Source organism: Artemia franciscana, unplaced genomic scaffold (genome assembly GCF_032884065.1).
Source record: "Artemia franciscana unplaced genomic scaffold, ASM3288406v1 Scaffold_1660, whole genome shotgun sequence".
Classification (NCBI taxonomy): domain Eukaryota; kingdom Metazoa; phylum Arthropoda; class Branchiopoda; order Anostraca; family Artemiidae; genus Artemia; species Artemia franciscana.
In genome coordinates this window covers 14,090-40,543 of record NW_027062910.1, presented here as the reverse complement: position 1 = coordinate 40,543, position 26,454 = coordinate 14,090, and the positions used below count along the sequence as shown (strand labels likewise).

Below are 26,454 nucleotides of genomic sequence, written 5' to 3'. Positions count from 1 at the left end.
ATTTTCATATCGAATTTAATTAAAAAGAAAAGTCCAAATTTTTATTGAAAGACCTAGAGAGGTTTGCATCTTCAATCTCTTGAAGTTAATTTATAGTTACGCAAACGTTAGGTATTCAGGAAAACGGAGACTTCGTTCAACAGAAAGAAAAATGTTTCTTTTTCTATAACAGATCTCGTCCTTTTAAAAACATTCCAAGAATTATGTTACAACGAAATAACTGGGTTTGCGTACAGAGATATCAATTCACGAAATAGGGGGAATATATTTTTCGGAATCTAGAGAGGTAGCTCTCTAGATTCTACCTCTCTAGAATCTAGAGACTAGATTCTAGAGTATAGATTACTCTATATCTAGTCTAGATATAGATTAGTCTATATCTAGACTAATCTATATCTTTATAGATTAAAAATAATCTATAAAGATATAGATTATATCTTTATAGATTATCTATAATAATCTATAAAGATATAATCTATATAGATTATATCTTTATAGATTATTTCTAATAATCTATTAGATTATTAGAAATAATAATTATATTTACCCAATATAAGTTCAGACAAATTGGTTAAGCAATGACTCGTGGACGTACCTAAATATGCACCTATCTAGATATTATATCCGGTGATCTTGAGCTAAATTTTTGGCCGGGAGGGGGATAACCTTGAAAATGTATAGAAGAACCATATTTATACTGAAAACACTTTTAAATTGTGGGGAAAGTCGTAAACTATCCATATTTCCGGCAGGTCTATTCTGAATCCCTACCTGATTGACCCCTGCGTTTGTATTTGTATCTTTTGCGCATCTAACATCTCCGTGTAAAGAAAGATGATTTTTTATTGATAAAATAATATTGGCTATATAAGTGTAAGGGCTGCGGGAGGGGGAAATGTATAGAAGAACCATAATTATACTGAAAACACTTTTTAAATTGTGGGGAAAGTCGTAAATATCCATATTTCCGGCAGGTCTATTCCGAATCCCTACCTGATCGTCCCCTGCGTTTGTATTTGTATCTTTTGCGTATCTAACATCTCTGTGTAAAAAGATATGATTTTTTTATTGATAAAATTATTTTGGTCCTATAAGTGTAGGTTAAGGGCTGCTCTGGGATCCATTAGTGATCCGGTAGCTTTTAGAGATAATTCTAGAATAGAAAAGAAATAAATTAGTGATTGGAGTTTTAATAGTATTATGGGACAAGGCTTTAATAAGAATTTTTCTGATGGTAGCCAAAAATTTAGCTCAAGATCACCGGATATAATATCTAGATAGGTGCATATTTAGGTACGTCCACGAGTCATTGCTTAACCAATTTGTCTGAACTTATATTGGGTAAATATAATTACAAAAGTTTAAATTAAGAGTCAAACAAGCTTTACTGCCCAAAACTGTAATTTCCTTTCCTCATGGGAACATTCCAAACTTACAATCTCTCAGTACATTAACAGAAAAAAAACTACATAAAACTCAAGTTTCAGAAGCACATTCGTGTCTGTATATAAATAAAGTGGAAGCAGTGTCAATATCATAAAATTAATGATCAAAGATTTGAGACTGAAGAAAATTAGCAGCCTCGTTCTCATTCTTGTCACACGCAAAATATGCCTGAACTACCAAATCTTCATCAACTAGAAAAAAATCAACTAGGGCCATCAACTAGAAAAAAAAAAAGAAATCAATTGCGAAACAACTATCGCATGGAAAACATGAAACCAAACTTAAGTAGATCTTTGGCGCTTTAACACGGGAGTTACATAAATTAAGAATTACTAGCACCAGAGACAGTATAATATAAGCCAGATGAACTAAGAAAAATTAAATAAAATGTTACACAACAGGTGAGTACAGTTACACATTAAAAAGATTTAAAATCTTACAATTATTAGTTTTTTCTATGTAATTTAGGTGGCATTATTTTATTTTCTCTGGGACAAATTTCGGTTTCCAATTTAGTATATACTTTCAGTGAGGAACAGATATGAAACAATTTCAGTTATGGTCAGAACCAATTTTTACTTATAGACTAAAAACCCGGATTAGAACCTGATTTCATCGATTACGTTCAGCTTGTAGTCTGTTAGAACCGCCCACACGCGCAGTGGCGTAGTGGGCTAAAATTTCTGTACCAGTAGGCCTCACAATGTAATATTTTCATAGTACAAGGAGAAACATTTAATTGCCACAATGTATTGAATGCATTTAATGCGTATTTAGCGTGTAATGTACTATATGGAGGGTAAAGGTTTAATTCTAATTGAATAAATAAAAGTATTACAAAATTATATCATTTTATATAAATAAAATTATAAAAGTATTTTAATTTCAATGCTGCAATAACTGGAAAAGAGAATATTCGTAATATAATTGGCTTTCAGTGAAGCGCCAATGACGCAGTAGGTTTTAGATTTTTAAAGGTAGGAAAGGATGTGGTAGCTTTGTCGTGAACGGTGTTGGGAAGAAATAAGGTTAAACTAAATATTTGATATATAATGATATCAACTGCTGAAAAGCCCATCGGTTCAAATTTTTACTTTCTTGTAATATCATTTTTATTTTCAATGTTGTAATAAGTACGTAAAAACATGTTTGTAGTGAATGGCCCTTTTCAGTAAAGTGCCAATGACGTAGTAGGTTTTTGACTTTTACAGTAAATGAAGGAGGTAGTACCCACACTCTTCTTTGAATTGATCTTTGTTCGTTTCAATCTTGATTTGCATATTTAATTAAAGCTTTGTTCGTTTTTATATTTATTTATTCATTTATATCAGTACATGTTGAATGTTTTTTTGCTATGATTGTTTATTTAGTTCCTGTTCGTTTTGGGTTTCATTCATGCTACAATAGTAAAATATTTGTTTTCGTTTTAAGATTTCTTTTATTCATTTATATTAATACAAAAAAAAAATAAAAACAAAAGCAATACGAAACAGAAGAACGGAACAACAAGAATAATGCAAGAAGAGATAAGAAACTCAAGAACAATTGACCCTCCATCCCACACAAAAAAGCAAGCCAAATGTATTTAAGCTACTCCAACCAAATCCAGGAAATCAAACAGTTCGTGGTAACGAACTGTAGTAAGGAGCGACCCGACTCAATAGTAACCGAAACTCTAAAAAATTGAATTTTGATACCAAGAGTTACATCAAAAGAATATGCATTTTAATGCTGATTTTAAATATATAAGTTTCATCAAGATTAGCCTTACCTATCAAAAGTTACGAGCCTGAGAAAATTTGCCTCATTTTAGAAAATAGGATGAAACACCCCCTAAAAGTCATGCAATCTTAACGAAAATCACACCATCAGATTCAGCGTATCAGAGAACCCTGTTGTAGAAGTTTCAAGCTCTTATCTACAATAAAGTGGAATTTCGCATTTTTTGCCAGAAGACAGATCACGGATGCGTGTTTATTTGTTGTTTTTTTCCCCAGGGTGATAGTATCGACTCAGTGGTCCTAGAATGTCGCACGAGGGCTCATTCTAACGGAAATTTAAAGTTCTAGTGTCCCTTTTAAGTTGCCAAAAAATGAAGGGCACCTAGGCCCCCTCCCACGCTCATTTTTCCCCATAGTTACCAGATCAAAATACTGAGATAGCCATTTTATTCACCATAATCGAAAAATCTAATGTGGGGGACAACTTAGTCCCCCACAGTCCCCGTGGGAGGGGCTGCAAGTTACAAACTTTGACCTGTGTTTACATATAGTAATGGCTATTGGGAAGTGTACATACGTTTTCAGGGGGATTTTTTTAGTTTAGGGAGGGGAGAAGTTGATGGGGGAGGTTACATGGGAGGATCTTTCCATGAAGGAATTTGTCATGGGGGAAGATAATTTCAATGAAGGAGGCGCAGGATTTTCTAGCATAATTAAAAAAAAACAATGAAAAAATAAATATGAAAAGTTTTTTTCAACTGAAAGTAAAGAACATCATTAAAACTTAAAACGACCTGAAATTATTACGCATATTACGCATATACGAGATTTACCTCCTCGTAATACAACGCTCTTTACGCTAAAGTATTTTTTAGTAATTTCGACTATTTATTCTACGGCCTTTGTGATTCAGGGGTCATTCTTAAGGAATTGGGACAAAATTTAAGCCTTAGTGTAAAGAGCAAGGTATTGACGAGGGGGTGAACCCCCTCATTATCGCAATAAAAACACAAGAATATGTAAGTTCGTTACGCAAGTTAATTCTTTTACTAATGAGAAAGTAAAATTCTCACATTTCGAGAAAGTCTTAAATAGGCCCAGACCTGATGATCCAGAAACAGTACCGGATACGGCATTTTTACAAATTGACGGAAGTGCTGACCCACCCAGCACAGAAGAAGTGACGACAGCTGTGAAATAGCTGAAAAATGGACGTGCACCTGGAGTCGATGGGATCACGGCGGAGATGCTGAAAGCGTCCCTTCGAGCCTGTATATTCGTATGGACTGCTCTTTTAGTGGCCATTTGGAACAAAGAAAAAGTCCCAAAAGATTGGACCAGAGGTATACTGGTCAAACTCTTCAAGAAAGGCGATGCACAAATTTGTGACAATTGGAGGGGCATCAATTTGACGTCTGTGCCTAGTAAAATACAAGCCTCAGTAATACTACAACGCCTAAGAGCAGCCCTAGACTCACATCTCAGCGAGGAGCAACATGGGTTCCGACCTGGTAGGTCTTGCTCTGATCTTATTTTCATTCTTAGACTGGTGGTGGAAGAGTCCAGAGAATGGAACAAAAAGCTGTACCTGCTCTTCATTGATTTTGAAAAGGCGTTCGATTCTGTTGACCGAGACACTTTATGGAAGATTTTGAAATATTACGGAGTACCTGATAAACTAGTCAAAATGATAATCGCACTATATGAGGATAGTGAATGCTGTGTACGCACAGAAAATGGGGACACGCGTTTCTTCAAGATAATGTCTGGCGTCAAACAAGGGTGTGTCCTATCCCCGTTTCTATTTGTCATTGTAATGGACTATATTCTACGGCAGTCTTCAGGCATTGGAGTGAAGATTAGCAGCCGACAGATCTCTGATCTGGACTTCGCAGATGACGTTGTTCTTCTTGAAGAAGCGAAACTGCGACTGCAGCTGCTACTCGACGTCATAGACGAAAAGGCCGAAAAAATGGGACTTGCAGTAAATGTCAGTAAAACAAAGAGTATGACCACATCTGACTCCCCACTCATATTAAAATGCAAAAATAAAACTATTGAGCAGATCAAGGAATTTAAATATCTCGGGAGTTAGATCGAATACGATGGTGAAATAGCCAACGAAATCAAGAGGAAAATTGGACAAGCGACATCGGCTTTTAGCAAGTTGAAACCAGTCTGGCGCAGTAGTAAATACTCTATGCGCTTGAAGCTCCGCCCCCTGAATAGCAATGTGATGTCCATCCTCCTCTATGCTAGTGAATGCTGGAAACTAAACACCCAGCTAGAGAAACGTGTCCTAGCCTTTGAAAACATGTGCCTTAGGAGAATCCTGAACATATCGTGGCAGGAAAAGGTAACCAACATAGAAGTTCGCCGACGAACCGGTCAGCCATTAGTTACTGACCTTCTGAAACGTAGGAGATGGACATACCTTGGCGACGTCCTCCGTATGCCAGAGGATCGACTCCCGAATACAGTATATGATTGGCGTCCCGAGGGGAGGCGAAAAAGAGGTCGACCAAGACGCACCTTACGACGACAGTGCGACCGAGACCTGAGAAATGCGGAGTTGTCTCTTCAACCACAGTGGGAGGACGTCACGGCTGCAGCTCAGCTCCGAGATGTCTGGCGAGTTTTCGTAGACGCCCTAGGAGCCACCCCTGGCTCTGGAGGATCTAAGGTCTAAGGTAAGGTAAATGAAAACGTTCGTAAGAAATTAAGGGTTTTAGTTGACTTTTTAAAAAATAAAAAATTGGAGGGCAACTAGGCAACCTCGCTCGCTCTTTTAATTCTCAAAATCTTCCGATTAGAACTATGAGACAGTCATTTAGCCAAAAAAAAAAGAAAAAAAAACAAAAAACAAACAAACAAAACAAACAAATTTCGTTTCAATTATTTATGTGCGGAGAGCCAAGATCAAAACACGCATTAATTCAAAAAACGTCCAGAAATTAAATAAAAAAACGAGTTTTTTTAACTAAAAGTAAGGAGAGACATTAAGACTTAAAACGAACAGAAATTACTCCGTATATGAAAAGGACTTTTCCTCCTCAACACCCCGCTCTTTATGCTAAAGTTTGACTCTTTCTCTTAACTCTACTTTTTAAAATAGTAAAAAACTTTAGCGTAAAGCGCAGAGCGTTGAGGAGGAAAAGCCCTTTTCATATACGGAGTAATTTCTGTGGGTTTTAAGTTTTAATGTCGCTAGCGTAAAGAGCGGGGCGTTGAGGAAGAAAAGCCCTTTTCATATACGGAGTAATTTCTGTTCGTTTTAAGTCTTACTTTTAGTTAAAAAAAAAACGTGTTTTTTTTTATTTAATAAGAGTCCAGCTTAATACAGGTCAGATTTTAATTACTCTTAGTTTTAATGACGAAAAATTCTGATTTTCACATTCTCTTCTTCAGTTGATTGGACACAATCCCTCTTTTCTTATTGTTAAACGTTTCTATTCTTTTATGGTTTTTATCGGCATTAAACACGCCTCGTTTGACGGGTGTTTTTATTTAAAAAATTTGTGTTTTTATCTTTGCTTGTCCTTTTTCGGTGACCGGCGTCAACTCCTCGCCCCAGAAAAAAAGCCCTTCACGGACCCCCTCCCTGGAAAATTTAACCCCCACCCAAATGACGAGAACCTCAATTTCTGATCCAATGAGCACACTCCAAGGCTTCTGCAGCCTTGAGTTGGAGATGTAGATGAGGAAGGGACAGTCCTCCTCCTCTTCAGAGTGAATTCTGCTCATTTTGGGGTTTAGTGTAATTCTTTACTTTCGTAATAACAGCGTAGACCAGAAATACTCCCAGAAATCGTAAGGGAGTAGGTATGAATTTCCCATTTTTGAAACATTTTTTAAAAGTTTGTTTTGTACCCCTCCCCTCCTAAAAAACTTTTGCTAGAAAACACCCTTTTGCTGAGAAAATTTTACACCGAGAAGGGGATTAACGGCATGACTTTAGAAACAATGAGAAATTAAAGTATTTTTCAAATGAAAGTGCGCTAAGAAAAGTTTTTAACCACAGATCATCTGCAAGAAGTTTTCTAGGTGGAGTTTTCAGCTAGTATGGAATTGCCTTGGGGGAATTTCCCTTGAAAAGGGGGAGGGCATTTTTACGTGAAAACAACTTTCCAAAGTGGATTTTTTCCGTGAGTGAAGGTACTTTTCATGGAAGGGGGGGGGGGCGGATTTCTCGGCATTATTGAAAGCGATCAGAAATTAAATTATAAAAAAGTTTCTTCAACTGAAACTAAGGAGCAACATCAAAATTTAAACGGAAAGAAATTATTACGTATATGAAAGGGATTCCCCCCCCCTTAAGACCTTGCTCTTTACGCTAAAGCTTTGACTTTTTGCCCCAATTCCTTAAAAAGGAGTCCAGAAACACAATGGTCGTTGAACAAGAATAATAAACGTCTTTTTAATTGACAATCAACTGTTATGAATGAGTGTCGGTGGGTGAAGAGTGGGGAGAGAGGATGGTACCTGAAACTACCTTGAGGGAGCCAGATTTTCCGGCGTGATCTGATCTGAACAAACAGAAATTAAAAAGTTTAAAAAAAAATTTTCAGCTTAAATTACAGAACAACATTGAGTAGTAGCATATTTGTAGAAATGGATATATAATGAGTAAGAGGTAATAGGCTGGAGACTGTGTGTGCAGGACTTCGACTCTTGTTGATAGAAGAGCATCGCCAAGTGCTGAAAACCTTTTTGTGACAAAGAACAGGCAAAACTGTTCCAAAAGGAAGTTTGTGCAAAACTTTCCTTCATACTGGAGATCCCAGGGACTCCTTGTAGTTCCGGTTCTTAAGCGCTTCGGTGTAGACTAGAGAAGATGTGTTGATCCCCGTTCTGCATTGGTATCCGGGACCGTAGCTTTTTCTGAGACCAAAATAATTTCAACGATATAAAGAACATGAAAAGTGAAACTTGGAATGTTTTGACGTAAAAAAAAATAAATATCGTATCGACATTTTGACTGACGAAATGAGAAGATTCAAACTGAACTTATTACGAGTTTCAGAAACTCATATCCCAGGGGTAGGAAGCATGACATTGATATAGAATGACAGTGATATTGAATTTCTTTCCTTAGGCAGGAAGGATGGGGTGCATAGAAAGAGAGCAGGGCTCATGATGAATAAGGAATCTGCTACGTCTTGTTTAGGCTGAGAAGGTATTAATAATGCGAATACTAATCACTCATTTTACGACTAAAAAGTTCATGGTATCAGTTAAAGAAGTATATGCCCCTGTAGAGCCAACTGAAAAAGATACTAGTGACTCAGATAAATTTTACTTCAGTAACAGAAGCCAATAGACAAATAGACCCCGGTAGAAATATGGTATTTTAATTAAATTTGAACGCTCTCATCGGTGGAAATAGGGATAGATGGTATCCTAGCCTAGGTAAATTTTGTATAGGAAGAGAAAACAGCAATGGCTACAGACTTTGGCACTTTTGTAGGTATAACAATCTAGTTATAAACAATACGGTGTTTGGTTATAATATGGCCCTTCAGTTAACATGGTATTCACGTGATGGTAAGACAGCAAACCTTATTGATTATGTTATTGTAAAACGAAGACTGATAGGATCAATACAAGATACCAGGACATATAGGAGAGCTGTTATTGATATTAAAAGTAAAGATCACAATCTGGAAGTGTCTAGAGTTGATTTAAAGTTGAAATTTCGGATGACTTCAGGATGAGAATTTGAGAGGAACTTTTTAGGAACAGCTGAATAAAGCAGAGAATTTAAAATTCGACAATGTGGAAGATGGATGGAATCATTTTAAGAAAACAATTTGTGAAGTTGCTAATGGTGTCTTAGGGAAGAACGTTAGGACTGCAGCTAGGAATATTAGTGAAAAACTTTATGTTTAATAGTGAGGAGAAGGGGCCTGTACAAGAATTATCTGAGTGATAGATCATATGAAAACAAAAGAAGACTGACTCAAGACTTGACATGACTTTATTAAACAAGAAACGATAAACATAAATCTTATACAAAGGAGACAGGGAGGCAACTCGTTTTTTCTCCTTTAACAATAGAGAGAGGCAAAAGAAGAAGGAATGACACCTCAATAACTGACACGGAGTACATAGAAAAGAGAGAAAGAGAGAGAGAGAGAGAGAGAGAGAAGAAGCGGAAAAAAAGCATTAATATATGAACTAAGGTTGTATGAAGTGGAGGTCATGGATAAAATCGCCGAGGATCTGGAAGATGCAGCTATATCGGCATATCAGTAAAATATTGGACTGGCGTGTTAATAAACTGAGAGAAAGTAGTCAATATGGACCTTTCCCAGTTGAAGATAAGAACGGGGGTACAATTAATGATAAAAAAAAAGGTTAAACAGAGATGGGCGGAGGAACATTTTGAGAACGTGCTAAACCGAGAGAGTTGCAGGAAAAGATAGAGAAGAAAATGAAAAAGTTTGTGATGCCTTGGATGTGAAGGAAGATTTGCTTTGTGAGGAATAATTAGAGACAGCACTAAAAGGATTAAAAGAAAGATGATAAAAGTGAGTGTGGTAATAATCTAACCATTAGTCTGGTCCCTGTAGTTGGAAAATTACTTCGTAATAAGATACATTTTAGACTGAGAGAAACTGTAAACAAAGTTTTAAGAAAAGAACAGTGCGGTTTTAAAAAAGATAGAGGAGGTGTCGACCAAATTTTCCCTCTTAGGTTAATAATTGAGAAGTGCCTGAGTTATCAAACACCTTTAGTGCTTAATTTTACAGATTATGAGCTAGCGTTCGATGCTGCTGATAGACGAACTTCAGTAGTTCCCCTTTATATGGATAGTTTTGGTAGATTTATCGTAAGAAGCACAGGAAAGGCAATGGGAGACCATGCTATCGAACGTGGAGGAAAAAAATCTCCTGGAATTGGATTATACTTATGATTTAAGCATCCTAGATCAAAATGTGAGCAAACAAATGAACTTTTAGAGTTTTGCGATTTCAGGGTGCTAGAATAGATTTGAAAATAAATGTTGAGAAGACTATGTCAATAAGGCTACGAATAAGCGAAGATGAAAAAGTGATGCTGGGTAACGAAAAGATTGATCTGATGGACAATTTTACTTATGCCACACTTATACTACAGTTTCATTTACACAAATACTAAATTGTTCAAAAAGTCAATGCCGGCCCGGGAGTATTACGTTTTTCTGCCAATTTTATATGTGGCAATGTTCCAGCGGAGTAATCCAGGGGCGATTTTCCGCATATTTTGATTTCTGGGATATAATTTCCATGAAAGGGGACATTTCTGGAGTGATTGAGAAACCGATTAGAGATTAAAATCTTTTTCAAATGAAAGAATTTTAAGGAGAATTTTTCGGACTGAATCGTCCGCAAGCAATTTGACGGGGTGAGGGGGTTTAATTTATGTTGGATGCAATTTCATCGCCGTGAAGGGGAGGGTTGTCCCCTCCATATGTGAAGGTGTCCCCCTCCTTAATACTTTGCTCTATATGCTAAAGTTTGACTGTTAATCCCAATTTTTAAAGAGCGTTTACAGAGGCTTTTTAATTAGAATAGGAAGCATTTTAAAAAGTGCTAACAGCTTTAGCGTAAAGAGTAAGGTAATGAGCAAGGGGAAATCCTTCATATAAGGAATAAATCTTTCAAAATTAATTTGCAAATTTTGTTTTGATTTTTCATGTACGGTTAGCCAAATTCGAATCTGCATTAGTTGAAAAACGCCCAGAAATTAAATAATAAAACAAGTTTTTTTTTTAACTGAAAGTAAGGAGCAACAGTAAAACTTAAAACGAACTGAAACTATTCCGTATATGAACAGAGGTTGTCCACTCCTCAACACTTCACTCTTTAGGCTAAAGTTTTTACTCTTTTAAAAAGTAGAGTTGTGACAAAGAGTCAAATTTTAGTATAAAGAGCGAGGCATTGAGGAGGGAACAGCACCTTTCATATACGGGATAATTTCTGTTCGTTTTAAGTTTTAGTGTCGTTCCTTACTTTCAGCTAAAAACTTGTTTTTTTCATTTAATTCAAAAAAGAAAAGCCTATTGCTTATAATAGCATTTGTTTCTTGGGAAGGAAAAATACAGTTTTCGCGAGGCGGATTTTCTCTGGGGGAATTTTCAGTGGTGGGATGAGGGGGATACCCCTCTTAAATAATTCGCTCTTTACGCTAATGCATGACTTCGTATTCCAATCCTTTACTAACAAAAAGTGAAACACAAGGTTCTTTAAATTACAACAAGATAGCTTTATGAACATTTTAATAACATTAGCGTGAAGAGCGAGGCATTGTTGGAGGGCGTTTTCCTCATATCATAATAATTTCTGTTCGTTTAATTTTTAATTTTGATCATTACTTTCAGTTGAAAAACATCTGCTTTTTTTTGTTTAATCACGAAAAGGCACGAACGATTCTCAGGGGAAAACACTGAAATGCCGCTGATTTTAAATACCCGCAAAATAGCCAGTAGTTTATTTTTCTTTATCAGCCCGCACAATTTCAAATCTAGATTTATATGGTAAGCATTTATGTCATCAAAGCTTGATTTTATATTATTCAATGTCTGGAGAAAATTCAGCAAAATTCTCTTTAATTACTAATTTTGATATTGAACTTTGGGAAAGGAAGAGTTAATTAATTCAAGCAAAAAAAATGATCAGAGATATCGAAATCATTATAACAAATAAAGAGAGAAAACATTGATATATTGTTTAATCAAATTATCACCCAAAACATCCAATCTAGAGCGAAACATTTCATCGTAAAACTTATCTATAGCATTGGATACATGAGCTAATTGCCTATAGACAGTTAAATTACCTCTTCATCGCCTTTATCAACGTAGCAATAATCAGCCCTGCAAGGGCAGAATGTGAAGTAAATTATGCAAACAAGGTACAAAATTTTCCTGGGGTTCTGACTATAACTGATTTAAAACCTTTTCCAAAACGCAAAATTTTACATCCGTTCATCCCCCCTCAGAATACCTTGTGTAAGTTTAAACTTAATCCCCCAGATATGAAGTAAAAACAGGCATTCTTACAAAACTCTGTAAAAAATTAACTGAATACATTTCTCACTTGCCTTCAGGCTTCATGTACGGAAATTGAACCGAGAAAAACTTATATTCCCTCCGAAAACCAAATGCCCATATGAATTAGATATATACATGTATAAATTATATAGGTAGAAAATAGTCTTTGCATTTCGAATCAAAGCAAATTACGTATATTTTGATGGATGTGACCGATTGTGTCATCTGATTAGACACGTATTGTTTGTAGTAGAGAGAAACCGTCCAGAAATTCCTTTAGTTCCTTAATTTTCAACATATTTTATAAAAAATAACCAGAATCTCTGGAATCAACTGTGTTCCACATTTCAGGTTAATTATAGTGATTACAGTTTATAATATGATAAGGATATGACCATATCCATATCAATAGCCAAATTTTGTTGTCTAGTAGCTCTGCATTAGCATATACTGCGCTTTGAAAAATGCGACAGAGTTTACGGATCTGCAAAAGAAAAATACAGATCCCACATACTTTAAAAATGGATAATAAAAATCCACTTATGTGAGGCAACAGGATGTGTAATAACAATAGTAGCTACAACTAGCCCACTCAAACTGTCTCCACTTTGATGTCCTTGGTACTTTGAAATAGTTGCATCTATTCCATATTTTATTTTGAAACTAGGAAAATACATCTGTTTTATGAAATAAAAATTTCAAGTTACCTTTATTTATTTTTTTTAGTATTACCCATTTATGCTTCGCTATTTTAAGTCATTGATGTTCACTTAAATATTCCTAATTCGAAGAAAATTTTCGAATGTTTTGGGGGAAGGAATAGATTTGACTGAATTATTTTTTTACCGGTCATTTTTTTTGCGATTGATTCAGGTGATGTTACTATTAAAATTGCCTCAGTTATTGCTCTCCACCAACTGAGGCTGATCTTTTTCATTTTTCCATCAGCCCTTTACCCAGTAACAGATGGTCCTGAAACAGGAACAAAAACTAAACTGAACCGCTGGCAGCTTACTGAGGAATTCCAGAAGTATTTAGAATAGTATCAAATATCTAGGTAGCCATTTTTGGTCGGAAGCAATTATTCAGAAAAGAAGGAAACTGCGTTTGGAATATATTCGCAATTTTACGAATTTACAAATTAGAATCCAAGAAAGGTAAACTGAAGAACTTGGAGATGTTTCAGGAATCGCCAGAGTAAACATAATTACAAAAAAAAATGGATTTTATGTACTGTCCACTCAAACATGGCACTTGGTAAGTACCGAGTGCCATAAAAAAACGTATATCATCGACTAAAATTGTTTAGTAAAATGCTTACCCTTTCAATTGATTCCCTTTCTTGAGGTGTTACAGGGAGGGAAGCCATCATATCACCCTGACCAGCTTCTTCGGCAACCCCCTCGGCTGGCTGCTCCATGCCTTCTCCTGCAACACATATTTAATCTTAAAATCAAATATATACTCTAATCACCCTTTGATTCCACATCTTGCAACATAAAAGCGTTTTAATGCCATTTCTCGAATATGAGGTTTAGTCTTTAAGATATAAAGTTCTATACAAAATATATACCAGCCAAAAACAATAAAAAAGAAAATAACGAACGCATTCCCCAACTGTTCTAGTTTTCTCATTCTCTTTTTAAATCATTTACAAATAATAGTTGCTTATTCTACAAATCTTTCTTGCTTAAGCAAGGCTCAAGCAAGTACCTTAATTTCATTAGCTGGGAACATAATCATCTTCTTTGTACTCTTTTGATTTCTACGTGAAAAAAGACATTTATTTACCACAATGGCTTGCAGCTGACATTGCTCCGTATCCAAAACAAAATATTGCGTCTGACAATTTTTTTGAAACGGTTTCATGGGTGAAAAATATTCCTAAATTGGAACTTTATTCGCCGGGCGTGTTTGAAGAGGTGTTTTCATTTTCCAAGGAGTTGAGAATATTCCAATGTCGCATCTTGAATCTGCTGTATAGTCAAATGTGTTCGGGGCGGATCATAATCTAGTTGGAGTAACTCCTCTTGCATGATTTAAATTATTCTCAAAAAGGGGCGAAAATATGATGCTGAATTCGACATTGAAGTTTTCCTACGAATATATATTTGCGAGTTATAGCAGAGTGGATTGATTCTCTGCTTGGCAATGTGGGGTACGGGATTTTATCCCCGCTGCAGCAAGGTTGGGCGACAAAAAAAAAAAAAAAAAAAAAAAAAAAAAAAAAAAAACTGAAACGTGGATTCCACGCTCTATACACCAGCAATGGCTCAGAAGGATCTTTATGCCTTTATCTTTTATCTTATAGATTGTCGTATATATCTAATTATGGAGCAATTCTTTTTTTAAACTATACTTGACCTTTTCTCTTACTATTCTAGTTTTTGTTCTTTCTACTATTTGACCCAAATTTGTATATTTGCATATAATTTAAATTGCGGTAATATAAATTAATGCTCCAAGTCCAACAATCCCATCTTTCCCCCCTTATACTGTATTTGCGACAACTATAAATTTAGAGCAGTTGGATATAAAAGCCAAATTTCCGTACCAGGGGTCGTTAGACAATGACCATTTAAGAAGTTCACAAGGGATTATAATTCACAGAACAACTAATTCTGTGAATTAGTTGTAATTCTGTGAATTAGTTGTAATTCTGTGAAATAATGTTCCAATAGAGCACTTTCTAATCGCTATCATCATCGACACCATTCAACAGGACTTTCATCGCCGATTACATAACTTTAATTATTGATTTATACAACCAAAAATAAGTGTCACTTGTAAGAACTTGAATCAACTGAATATTCCACGCCTGACATAGGGAATTGAATCAACCTGGTCAAAGTGGTCAAAGTGAGAGCCTAATCAGAGTAAAGCCAAGGCAGATAGTCTATGTGAAGGGACAAACCATCAACACCAGACACCGTCTGTACACTTTATTTACCCATAAAATGGCATAACACCCAGGGTTGCCAACTGCTGACTTTTAAAAAGAGTGCAATTCACGGCCAAAAAGAGTGCAAGTCAAAAAATTTGCATGGGCACGGCTGCCTCCGCTTGCGCATCACCTCTAAGGTAAAAAAAAGTGTTGTTCAAAAAAATAGTGTGGAAGTTGGAAACCCTGTTCCTTGAGTTAATTACACTTCTAACTAAGTTGCCAACTACTGACGTTCAAAGTGAATGAAAATTAACACCAAAAAAGAGTGATTTTCACTCTTTCACATCCCTTCTGAGGTAAAAAAAAGAGTGCACTTCACACGAAAAGTGTCCAAGTTGGCAACCCTGATCACACCTGGCCTTTCAGGTACTTGCTTGCCCGTCAATAAGATAACGATGACATGGTAGGCAAACTTGTTGAAAAAGTGAATTTAGTGATTTTATGATACGGATTAAAAAAAAAACAAGTTTTCTAACTGAAAGTAATAAGCGACATTAAAACTTAAAACGAACAGAAATTACTCCGTATATGAAAGGGGCTTTTCCTCATCAACGCCCCGCTCTTTATGCTAAAGTTTGACTCTTTCACTTAACTCTACTTTTTAAAACAGTAAAAAAAACTTTAGCGTAGAGAGCGGGGCGTTGAGGAGGAAAAGTCCTTTCATATTCGCTCTCACCTGATGAGCCATCACTTGCTGATGAGCTCGACAGGAATGATCTTGCGCATTGTGAAAGCAGATCGTCTTCATCTGCAGTAAAAAATTCTTCTTCTTTCTTTTTCTTCTTAGCTGATCTTTAAAAAAAAATCATAAGAAAAAATCTAAACAATAGTTAAAAAAATAAAAAATAATGATAATAACAATTATTTATTCCTGCACGCTCTTACAAATAGAAAAAAAGGGATATATATATATATATATATATATATATATATATATATATATATATATATATATATATATATATATATATATATATATATATATATAAGTAAGTTGTTTCTTTGTGTGTCTATTGACTGACGTCATGTCTGAGTGTCGACTGACGTCATGTTTGTTGACTGACGTTATTATAAGGATTGAGCTGTATGTCGTCATGAAGTTGTTTGTCGACTGACGAAATTACAGACCGGGACACTGGGACACAAATGACGACCGGGACACAGGGAATATAAATGACGACCGGGACGCTCAAAGAGAAATTACAGACTGGGACACCGGGACACAGGGAATATAAATGCCGACCAGGACACAGGGACACGACTACAACGGGGACGCCGGGGGCACAGGGGGGATATATAAATGACGACGGGGACACAGGGAATATTTGATTAGCAATCACCATCAACAAAGCTCAAGGGCAATCATGACGTCATTATAAGATGACACTACAGGCCGGGACACCAGGACACAAATGACGACCGGGACTCAGGGAATATAAATGACGATTAGAATAATGAGGTATAGATCTGAATATGGATTGTTTTTCCCATGGACAGTTATATGTTGCATGTTCAAGAGTCGGTAAACCTGACAATCTATTTATATGAACAGACAATGGGACAGCGAAGAATGTTGTATATTCGCAAGTTTTACGTAGTTAAAAACATATATATATATATATATATATATATATATATATATATATATATATATATATATATATATATATATATATATATATATATATATATATATATATATATATATATATATATATATATATATATATATTCAAAGGTGGGACAAAGGGATACAGCTACAATGGCGCGTAGCTAACATGGCGCGTAACGACTTACGCGCGCGGTGGGGGCTTGGGGGGCGCACCCTACAAACTAGGTGTTGGGGTGGCGCGAAGCGCCACCTCAACAGCTAGTATATATATATATATATATATATATATATATATATATATATATATATATATATATATATATATATATATATAATGAAAAGAGAAATCACCAATGCTGAAGCACAAAAAAAAAAAAAAAAAAAAAAAGGAGACAGAAGGAGAAAAGGAAGACTGTTTTCCTAAATTAGTGATTAATATAGACCAGCACTTGAATGAGGTCTTAACCCTACTCATCCATACAATCACATAGGTCAAACAGCATAGCCACACACAATCAACCATAAAGAATAATCCATGGACAGGCAGTCATGTCGTCAATAAGTATAAGTCGTCATTTACCAAACAATAGAAAAAATAATATAGACAAATAATTCAGAGGCAACACCCAACATAAGGGCTATATATATATATATATATATATATATATATATATATATATATATATATATATATATATATACTAGCTGTATATAAATATATACATATATTTATATGTATGTATATATATGTATATAGTTAAACCCTTCTAGAAGAAGAAAGAAAAGGGGGAAAGACCCTCAAGAGCCATTGCAAGCACAAAGGGAGTCGAATTAATGTTTCAGTTACAAGGTCTTCTTTTTACGAAAACAGGCAGCTAGTACGTCAACCAACCTAACCGTAGCAAGGATCAATCCCTTGGCCGCTATATTGTCAAGCAGATCACCGATCCACTTTGCTACCTGCTATAACTTAAAACGAACACTAGAAATTTTAATTTCCGTTCGAAAGCACACTTTTCCATTCCTCTAGGACCATTATTTGGATGCGACCTACCCTGGAAAAATACAACAACACAAACAAACAAAGAAACACGCATCCATGAACACGCATCCAAGAAACAATCATCAAGATTTCTTGACTTTTAGGGGGTATTTTCACCTTTTTTCGAAAATCAGGCAAATTTTCTAAGTCTCGTAACTTCTGATGGGTAAGACTAAACTTCTAAGAAAACATAAACTTCATCATTAAAGTACGTGAAGAATGTGAAGATGCACAAAATTGTGGTGGGCCACTGCCTTTTCTGAGTACTTATTTTGCAAGATAACACGACATCAACTGGATCATGCATGTTCAAAAACTGTAGGATGTGATTTACATTCTCATAGCGGGCGGAAGAGCAAGAAAAGGTAAAAAAACGATAAATAATATGGCGTTGGACTTTAAAGAGCCTACCAGCGGTGCCTATCTCCGTTTCATGGCCCATCGGCCAGGGAATGCTATTGAAGCTGGGAACCAGCCATCCTTTACTTTCGCACACCCTTCCTGATTACCTTCCCCAGATTCCTAAAGGTGCACATTTAGAGCTGGATCGACCCAATATTTACGTACAGTATTGATTACGATTGTTTCTAAAACTACAAGACTGTACCCCACTTTCAGAAAATCATCTAAACCTATCTGCTTATCGGGTGATGCGAAAGAACTATTCAATCTGCTTTATAACGAGGGAAGTCTTCTAAAAGAAAGTGTACAACTGTAAAGTATTTATCGACCCAACAACCGAGATTCATTTAAATGAGAGGGCACATCATTGTAAGGCACTCCTAAGACCCAGACTAGAGTCAAGACCAGCTAATAGCGAGCCAGAAGAGCTAATGGATTAGGACCAGCAAATATTTTCCACAGAACAGCCAATGGCAAGAAAAGTCATGATTAATAATACTACTACAAACAATTCTCAGCAGCACCAAGCCGCCTGAGGTCAACAGAGCTACCCACGCTCCTTCTCAATCCCAGTCCATTCAAAGATTTCCTCCTTACACCCTCCCAGGAAGTACCAATTTCCCTTAAAACATACCTTACGACGTCCTCCCACCCCAATGGGGGATAACCTACTTTTCGTTTGGCCCTAGATGGTTGGCCGACAAGGACAATCTTTGGCAATCTGACATCCTTCCTTCAAAGAATGTGTCCTAGGCATCTTAACCTTTCTTTCATTATAGCCCTAGAAACAGGGATTGAAACACCTTTTTCGTACAACTTACTGTTTGAGATACGGTCAGTCAGTCAGTTACCCAAAACAATCCATAAGCAATTTCTCTTTTTAATTTTATAAATTTCAAATAAAACAAATAATGTTACTGTGATATTACGTATACATTATTAGAAATAAAAGTACAAAATATAAAAACAAGAGCTAAGAGCTCATATGGCACTTGTGACGACACCGGAAGAGCCGAGAACTCATATGGTATAAGCTCTAGCAAAATTCAAAGAATCAATAGATTGATTTAAAAGGAAAATTAGACGCTTAATGCCGGCCGGGATTTAAAATAAGAGCTCTGAGGCACGAAGTCCTTCTAAATATCAAAATTCGTTAAGATCCGATCACCCACTCGTAAGTTATAAATACCTTATTTTTTCTAATTTTTCCTCTCCCTTTAGCCCCCCAGATGGTTGAATCTGGGAAAATGACTTTATCAAGTCAATTTGTGCAGGTCTCTGACACGCCTACCAATTTTCATCGTCCCAGCACATCCAGAAGCACCAAACTCACCAAAACACTAAACCCCACCCCTAACTCCCCCAAAGAGATCGGATCCAGAACAGTTAAGTCAATCACATTTCTACGACATTTGCTTATTCTACCCACCAAGTTTCTTCCCAATTTCACCACTTTTAGTGTTTTCCAAGATTTCTGGTTTCCCTCTCCGACTCCCTCTAATGTCAACAGATCTGGTTGGGATTTGATATAAAAGCTATTAGACATGAGTTCCTTCTAAATATCAAATTTCATTAAGATCTGTTTATCCGTTCTGAGGTTAAAAATACCTCAAATTTTCTAATTTTTCCAAATTAACACCCCCCAGCTCCTCCATAGAAAGCGGATCCATTCCAATTATTTCAATCACGTATCTAGAACTTTATCTTATTTTTTCCACCAAGTTTCATCCCAATCCCTCCACTCTAAGTGTTTTCCTAGATTTTAGGTTCCCCCCTCCAACTTCCCCAAATGTCACCGGATCCGGTCGGGATTTTAAAAATAAGAGCTCTGAGACACGATATCCTTCTAAATATCAAATTTCATTAAGATCCCATCACCCGTTCGTAAGTTAAAAATACTTAATTTTTTCTAATTTTACCGATTTAACCCCCCCCCCTAGATGGTCGAATTGGGTAAAATATAAGTTCTATTTTAATCTAATCTAGTTCCTCATACGCCTGCCAAATTTCATCATCCTAGCTTACCTTGAAGTGCCTAGACTAGCAAAACCGGGACCAACAAATCAGACCAGCAGAACTTGCGATCGCTATATGTCACTTAGTAGATACTAAGCGTTATAAGAATTAGGATATTTCATCAATAAGAGAGACCTAATTAGTTTTTCCAGATCAACCAAATTTTGTGGTAAATTTAAAACCTAATTTAAATATACTTCTAAAATACAGTCTTTACGCACAGCTATAATTAAGGCCATGATTAAGTGAACTTGAAAACATGGAGCTTCAAAATTGAAGTAAGGTTAGCCTTCTGTCTTTTAATTCTCTAGAGATCGTCGATTGCCAAAACTTCAAATAGCACCAATTACCAAGTCTTGTGAAAGGTTTTGATTGACAGCTTCCTTTGGTGAGATGCTTCAGCCGAGAAATAGCAATATATTTGGCTGCGTCTTGGAAAGCTTGGCTACCGACCAAGGGAGAAGAGAAAATGAGCAAAAGAGCACTATCATTCTCAAGTACAAAATGCCCATGTATATGCAACTGTGACGGCATGCATAGAGTGCATTTTAACTTTTTTTTTCCTAGGGATAAGCTATTTAAAATACCTCAGTTGATTAATTCGAAACTAAACACCGAACTTAGTTGAAAGCTTTCTTCAAGGATTCTTAGAAAACCAAAGTTTTCTTACAAATTAAATAAAAAAAAATAACTGAAAGTAAGGAGTGACATTAACACTTAAAACGAACAGAAATTACTTCGTATATGAAAGGGACTGCTTCCTCGTGAACGCCCCACTCTTTACGCTGAAATTTTTTACTGTTTTAAAAAATAGAGTTAAGAGAAAGAGTCGGACTTTAGCGTGAAGAGCGGGGCGTTGATGAGGAAGCAGCCCCTTTCATATATGAAGTAATTTCTGTTCGTTTCATGTTTTAATGTCACTCCTTACTTTAAGTTAAAAAACACTTGTTTTTATTTAATTTAATTTCTTAACGTTTTTTAATCAATGCATGTTTTGGTTTATGCTCTCCGCAGATGAATAATTAAAACGAAATTTGCATTTTTTTTTTTTTTTGGCTAAATGGCTTTCTCATAGTTTTGATCGAACGATTTTGAGAAAAAACGGAGCGGGGAAGGAGGTCTAGTTACCCTCCGATTATTTGGTTACCTAAAAAGGCAACTAGAACTTTTAATATTTTACGAATTTTTTTATTAGTAAAATTATTAGTAAAAATAAATTTTATTAGTTAAAGACATACGTAACTAACAAAGTAGCTTACGTAAGGAACTTCTGTATTCTCATATTTTTATTACATATTTGAGGGGGGTTCACCCCCTCGTCAGTACTTCGCTCTTCACGCTAAAGCTTAAATTTTGTCCCGATTTATTAAGAATGACCCTTGAATCACAAAAGCCGTAGAATAAATAGTTGAAATTCTAAAAATACTTTAGCGTAGAGAGCGAGGTATTAGGAGGATGTGAGCCCCTCATATGCGTAATAATTTCTGTTCTTTTTAAGTTTTAATGCTGCTCCTTAACTATAGTTGAAAAAACTTTGTTATATTTATTTTTTCATTGTTTTTTTTATGCTAGAAAATCCTGCGCTCCCTTCATGGAAATTTTCTTCCTCCATGAAAAGTTCCCCCAGCATATCCCTCTCTTCTCAACCCCTGTCCCCAACCAAATGAAAACGCCCCTAAAAACGTCTGTACACTTCCCAATAATCATTACTGTATGTAAGCACTGGTCAGTGTTTGTAATTTGTAGCCCCTCCCACGGGGACTGTGAGGGAGTAAGTCGTCCCAAAAGACATAGTTATAAGGATTTTCGACTACGCTGAACACGCATCTGTGATCTGCCTTCTGACAAAAAATAAAAAATTCTGCATTTTTGCAGATAGGAGCTTGAAACTTCTACAGTAGCGTTCTATAGCTTTTAGGGGTTGTTTTCCCCTATTTTCTAAAATAAAGCAAATTTTCTCAGGCTTGTAACTTATGATGGGTAAGACTAAACTTGATGATGCTTATATATTTAAAATCAGCATTAAAATGCAATTCTTTTGATGTAGTTATTGGTATCAAAATTCCATTTTTTAGAGTTTCGGTTACTATTGAGCCGGGTCGCTCTTTACTACAGTTCGTTACTACGAACTGTTTGATAAAGTTGGAGGACAAGCAATATAAACAAAGGTATTTTATTTCAAATGACAATACAATTAAGTATGTAAATACAAAGAAAGATAGAATGTAAGGAAAATGAATTTTCCTGTTACCGGTACTAGACGATTAATTTTATAAGTACGGTTCTCGTATTGGAAGCCCCTGTGGAACTCTGGGATCAAAGCATCCATGAAGAATCCTTTCAGCTTGGGAAATATCTTTTCGGTCCAAAAGCCTGGATCGCGGTCTATCTTTTCAATGTAGAAGTCTTTCTGGGTAAAAATCATGAAAAAGCAAGTATCTAGCTGAGCACATTCAAGCTGTCATTGTACTTGGTACAATGTCAGTCCATTCTTTCCAACTTCCATGCAACAGTCCTCCTTAGCCTCTTTTCGGTTCTTTATCCACTCGCCTATCCCCAAATTTTTCGCAGTTTTGCAGTTGCATACCTCTCTTTGATTTAATTTTCCCCATGATTTCGGCTTTGTGTGCACAACTTTACTGAAGGCTCCTGACTATTTCTCATTTCTAGGTTTCTTCATTGCATTGAAATAATTTATGAAAATTTCACACTATTAACAAGCAGCTGATTATATCAGCTTGTCATTTTGGTCTCTAGGGGCTATTATCGGCGATCTGAAACGATTCTTTGTGGCAACCGACTTGTAAAAATTTCAGGTAGCTGAAAATATTCTAGGGGACTGTTAGAAAACAGGAAAATACATCGAAAAATGGTTCCAATCATCTTACAGGTTTTTGTCTTCTGCTCATGATAGTACCGATTTTGTTTCAAAAGCAATATCCCTCATAGAGTACACTTGTGAAAAAGACCTAGACATTTTCTAAGATTTCTAAGCAATTAGAGGAAATAGAGCAAAATCCTTTCAAACATTTTGTAGCATCTTCAAGAAGCTATGGCTGATATTAAAAGCGGCATCTTCCGCCAATCAACACTTGAGTGCTTTTTAAATATAAATTTTCAATTTAACATGGGATTTTCGAGTTCCATCAGTTCACTTAATCACGGCCTTAAGAAAAAACTGTCCAATTATTCTAAAATATAATTATTCAACAGTTTATTCTTACTTTTTATTCCAGCATTTCCTTTCAAGCTCACAGTCACCAAAATCTTCTTCTTCTTCTTCGTCATCATGCTCGTCATTGTCAATTATTTCTCTAAAGGAAAATAGAAGCGTAAAAATACAATCAGCATTAATGTAAATTTGAAAATGACATAATTTGTAAATGATAAGACGATCAGTAAGACGCCTACTACTAATTCATCTGCTAGGCTGCTAGACTGCTGCAGCTACTAGAACTAAAAAAAATATCCTGATTTGCTGTAGCTATCTTCCTAGACTAGAACTTTTCCAGTTCCCTAAATTCCTTTAAATTCTTTGTCCCCATTACTTTTACCTACCAATTCTCTCCAAATTCTACCCTCTTAAAAAAACTCTCCCAAATAACTCCACTCCTGACATCCATGTATCAGGTAAAAAAAATCATCTTCCCAAACATCAGACCATAGTTATGATCGTAGTTATGACCTACTTTATTTCCTATACTACTACTACTACTACTAATAACTCACTGCAGCACCAAGCCGCCTGAGGCCAACACAGCTACGCACGCTCCTCCTCCAACCTAATCTATTTAAAGCCTCCCTCTTTACACCCTCCCAGGAAGTTCCCATTTCCTTTAAATCTTTATTTATGACATCCTCCCAACCCAGACAAGGACGACCTGCTTTCCGTGTAGCCCCAGACGGTTGGCCAAAAAGGACAATCTTCGGTAATCTGTCATCCTTCATCCGTAGAACGTGGCCTAGCCATCTCAACCTTTCTTTCATTATAGCCCCAGAAAGCGGGATTGAACCACACTTTTCGTACAACCTACTGTTTGAAATACGGTCAGTCAGCTGGGTACCCAGAACAATTCGAGGTTCTTTTGCAGAATTTAGGACACTAATTGTCACATGAGGATACTGTAGAACGAGAGGGAAGGATACTTCTCTTAAATTTACCACTTCATTGCTATAAGTAACATTTTCTCAAACTGTATTTTCACCATTCAGTAATGAGAAACTGCAGTTTCTCAATGTTAAGCCAACCCTTTGCAGAAAAAGTATCTTATCCTCACCCATCCCTTACAGGACGACAAGTATGTAAAGTCTAGGGCGGGGCTCTGAACAAAAAAGTGAGCTGGTATGATGTACATGTGTATAGCTTGAGCTATAAATAGCCTAAATACTAAAGTAGTATATACCTGCAAAAATAAAACAAATAAACATCACTAAACATTTTTTCTGCATAGTAATTCCTATTTCAAACGTTTGATTTTTCGCATTGTGGGCAATTTTTCGAAGGTTTAGCATTGCAGTTACACTTTCATTGGTGATGAATCAATCAATCAATCAATCAATCAATTTATTTATAACCCATCTACAAAAAGAGGGCGGAACGCCCTTAAGATGGAGTAATAAGAGAAAAAAAAAGGTACGAATAAATACAAATCAACACAATCAAACAATTAAATAAGTAATGCTGACCATGGGTGAGACACTATCGACATAGAAGAACGAAAATCATGAAGTCTTTTATCAATAATAGATGTAGGAGAAACTAGGCGGAATTTGTTCACTAAGTAACTATTTCTAGTCCAAGGAGGGTAACTGAGAAGGAATTTAGCATAACGAAAATATACTCTACGAACAGATAGTTTCTGAGGTTCACTAAAAAACTGCCAAACCGGACAAAGAGAAAGGAGATGGGGTACAACTAGGCTATTATAAATTTTCGCAAGATTTAATTTATCAATATGTTTAATATTAGATGCAATTGAAGCATAAGCAATTCTCAGTTTTTTCTTCAAAAGTTCAAGGGATAAATTCACAGTTTCTTTCATATTTTTTCCAATAGGCATTCCAAGGTAAACTAATTTTTGAGAAAGGGGGACATGAACATTAGCTAAAGATAAAAAATAGGGCCATTTGTCTTTTTAAAATTGAAAGCTACAACAGCAGTTTTATCAGCATTGAAAGAAAGCCCAATATTTTTATATTCATTATAAAGCTGATTAAACGCGATTTCACATCCACTAAAAGTACGGCTTAGATTCAAAACGTCATCTGCAAAAGTTATTAAAGACAAGTTAAATCCACGGTGAATACAACTAAAATTAACAGAATTTTGGGCATTTAAAACAGAGTTATTAAATAAAGAAGGTGAGGTAAGGCCACCTTGACGGACTCCTTTCAAAATATCAAAAAGGGAAGATCCCCCCTTTAACTTCGCCTTAAGGTGATGGTACATATACAGAAGACACTTCACTATACAAAAATTTACCCCTCTTTTATACGCTTCAAATAAAACTTTGGAAAAAATGCAAGAGTCGAAAGCACGAGCAACATCTAAAGCACAAAGGATAATATGGGATCTACTTCTTTTTGCATGAGCAAGAACATTCATTAAAGCAAAAAGGGCATGCTCTCGACCAATACCTTTTTGGTAACCAAACTGGTGGGGTAGGACATACCATTTAGAAACAATTTCATCCAAAATAACTGACTCAAACAATTTAAAAATAGAACAAGAAGGACATGGGAGGGGTGTTTGTTGCCCTCAAACCACATCCAACTATTGAAAAGAGCACTAGCCCTTTGAATTTCCAGTCGAACAAGCTCTTTTTGAAGTTTCTATGCCAACAAATGACAATCTCAAAAATTTCTATCAGATAAAGTTTGATATTAGCCAACCTAATATCAAACTGCTTTTTAGCCGATTCAGTGCTTTATTATCAACTAAAAGAAGTACTTTTGGGACTATGCATAATAGAGGAGAAACTATACCAGGCACGTACGCAGACATTTTTATTTGGGTGGGGGGGGGGGGGCAAAACCTTCGAAACAGCAGATACAAAGTAGCCCCTTTTTTTAGTAACTAAATAAATGAAAAAGCACGTATATCGGAAAATACAGATTAACTTTAATCTGTAGTATTGTAGCGGATGGGGGGAAGAAGACTGAAGCCTCAAAAGTACGTTTTAGGCTCAGGTTATGTTCATAGCGATTTAGAACCAGAGATTAATCTATTATATCCTA

The 26,454-nt window shown here is 35.9% G+C and overlaps 1 protein-coding gene across 1 annotated transcript in view; it reads right to left on the bottom strand.

The window, feature by feature from the left end:
• LOC136042643 (uncharacterized) overlaps positions 1-25,822 on the bottom strand; it is a 41,714-nt gene extending 15,892 nt beyond the window's left edge. Inside the window, exons 1-4 of the mRNA XM_065727606.1 lie at positions 25,713-25,822; positions 23,442-23,627; positions 15,822-15,937; positions 13,523-13,629 (exon numbers count right to left, since the gene is read on the bottom strand). Coding sequence (XP_065583678.1) covers positions 13,523-13,629; positions 15,822-15,937; positions 23,442-23,627; positions 25,713-25,822 — 519 coding nt within the window. The remainder of the gene's footprint in view (positions 1-13,522; positions 13,630-15,821; positions 15,938-23,441; positions 23,628-25,712) is intronic.
• Positions 25,823-26,454: the final 632 nt, after the last annotated feature.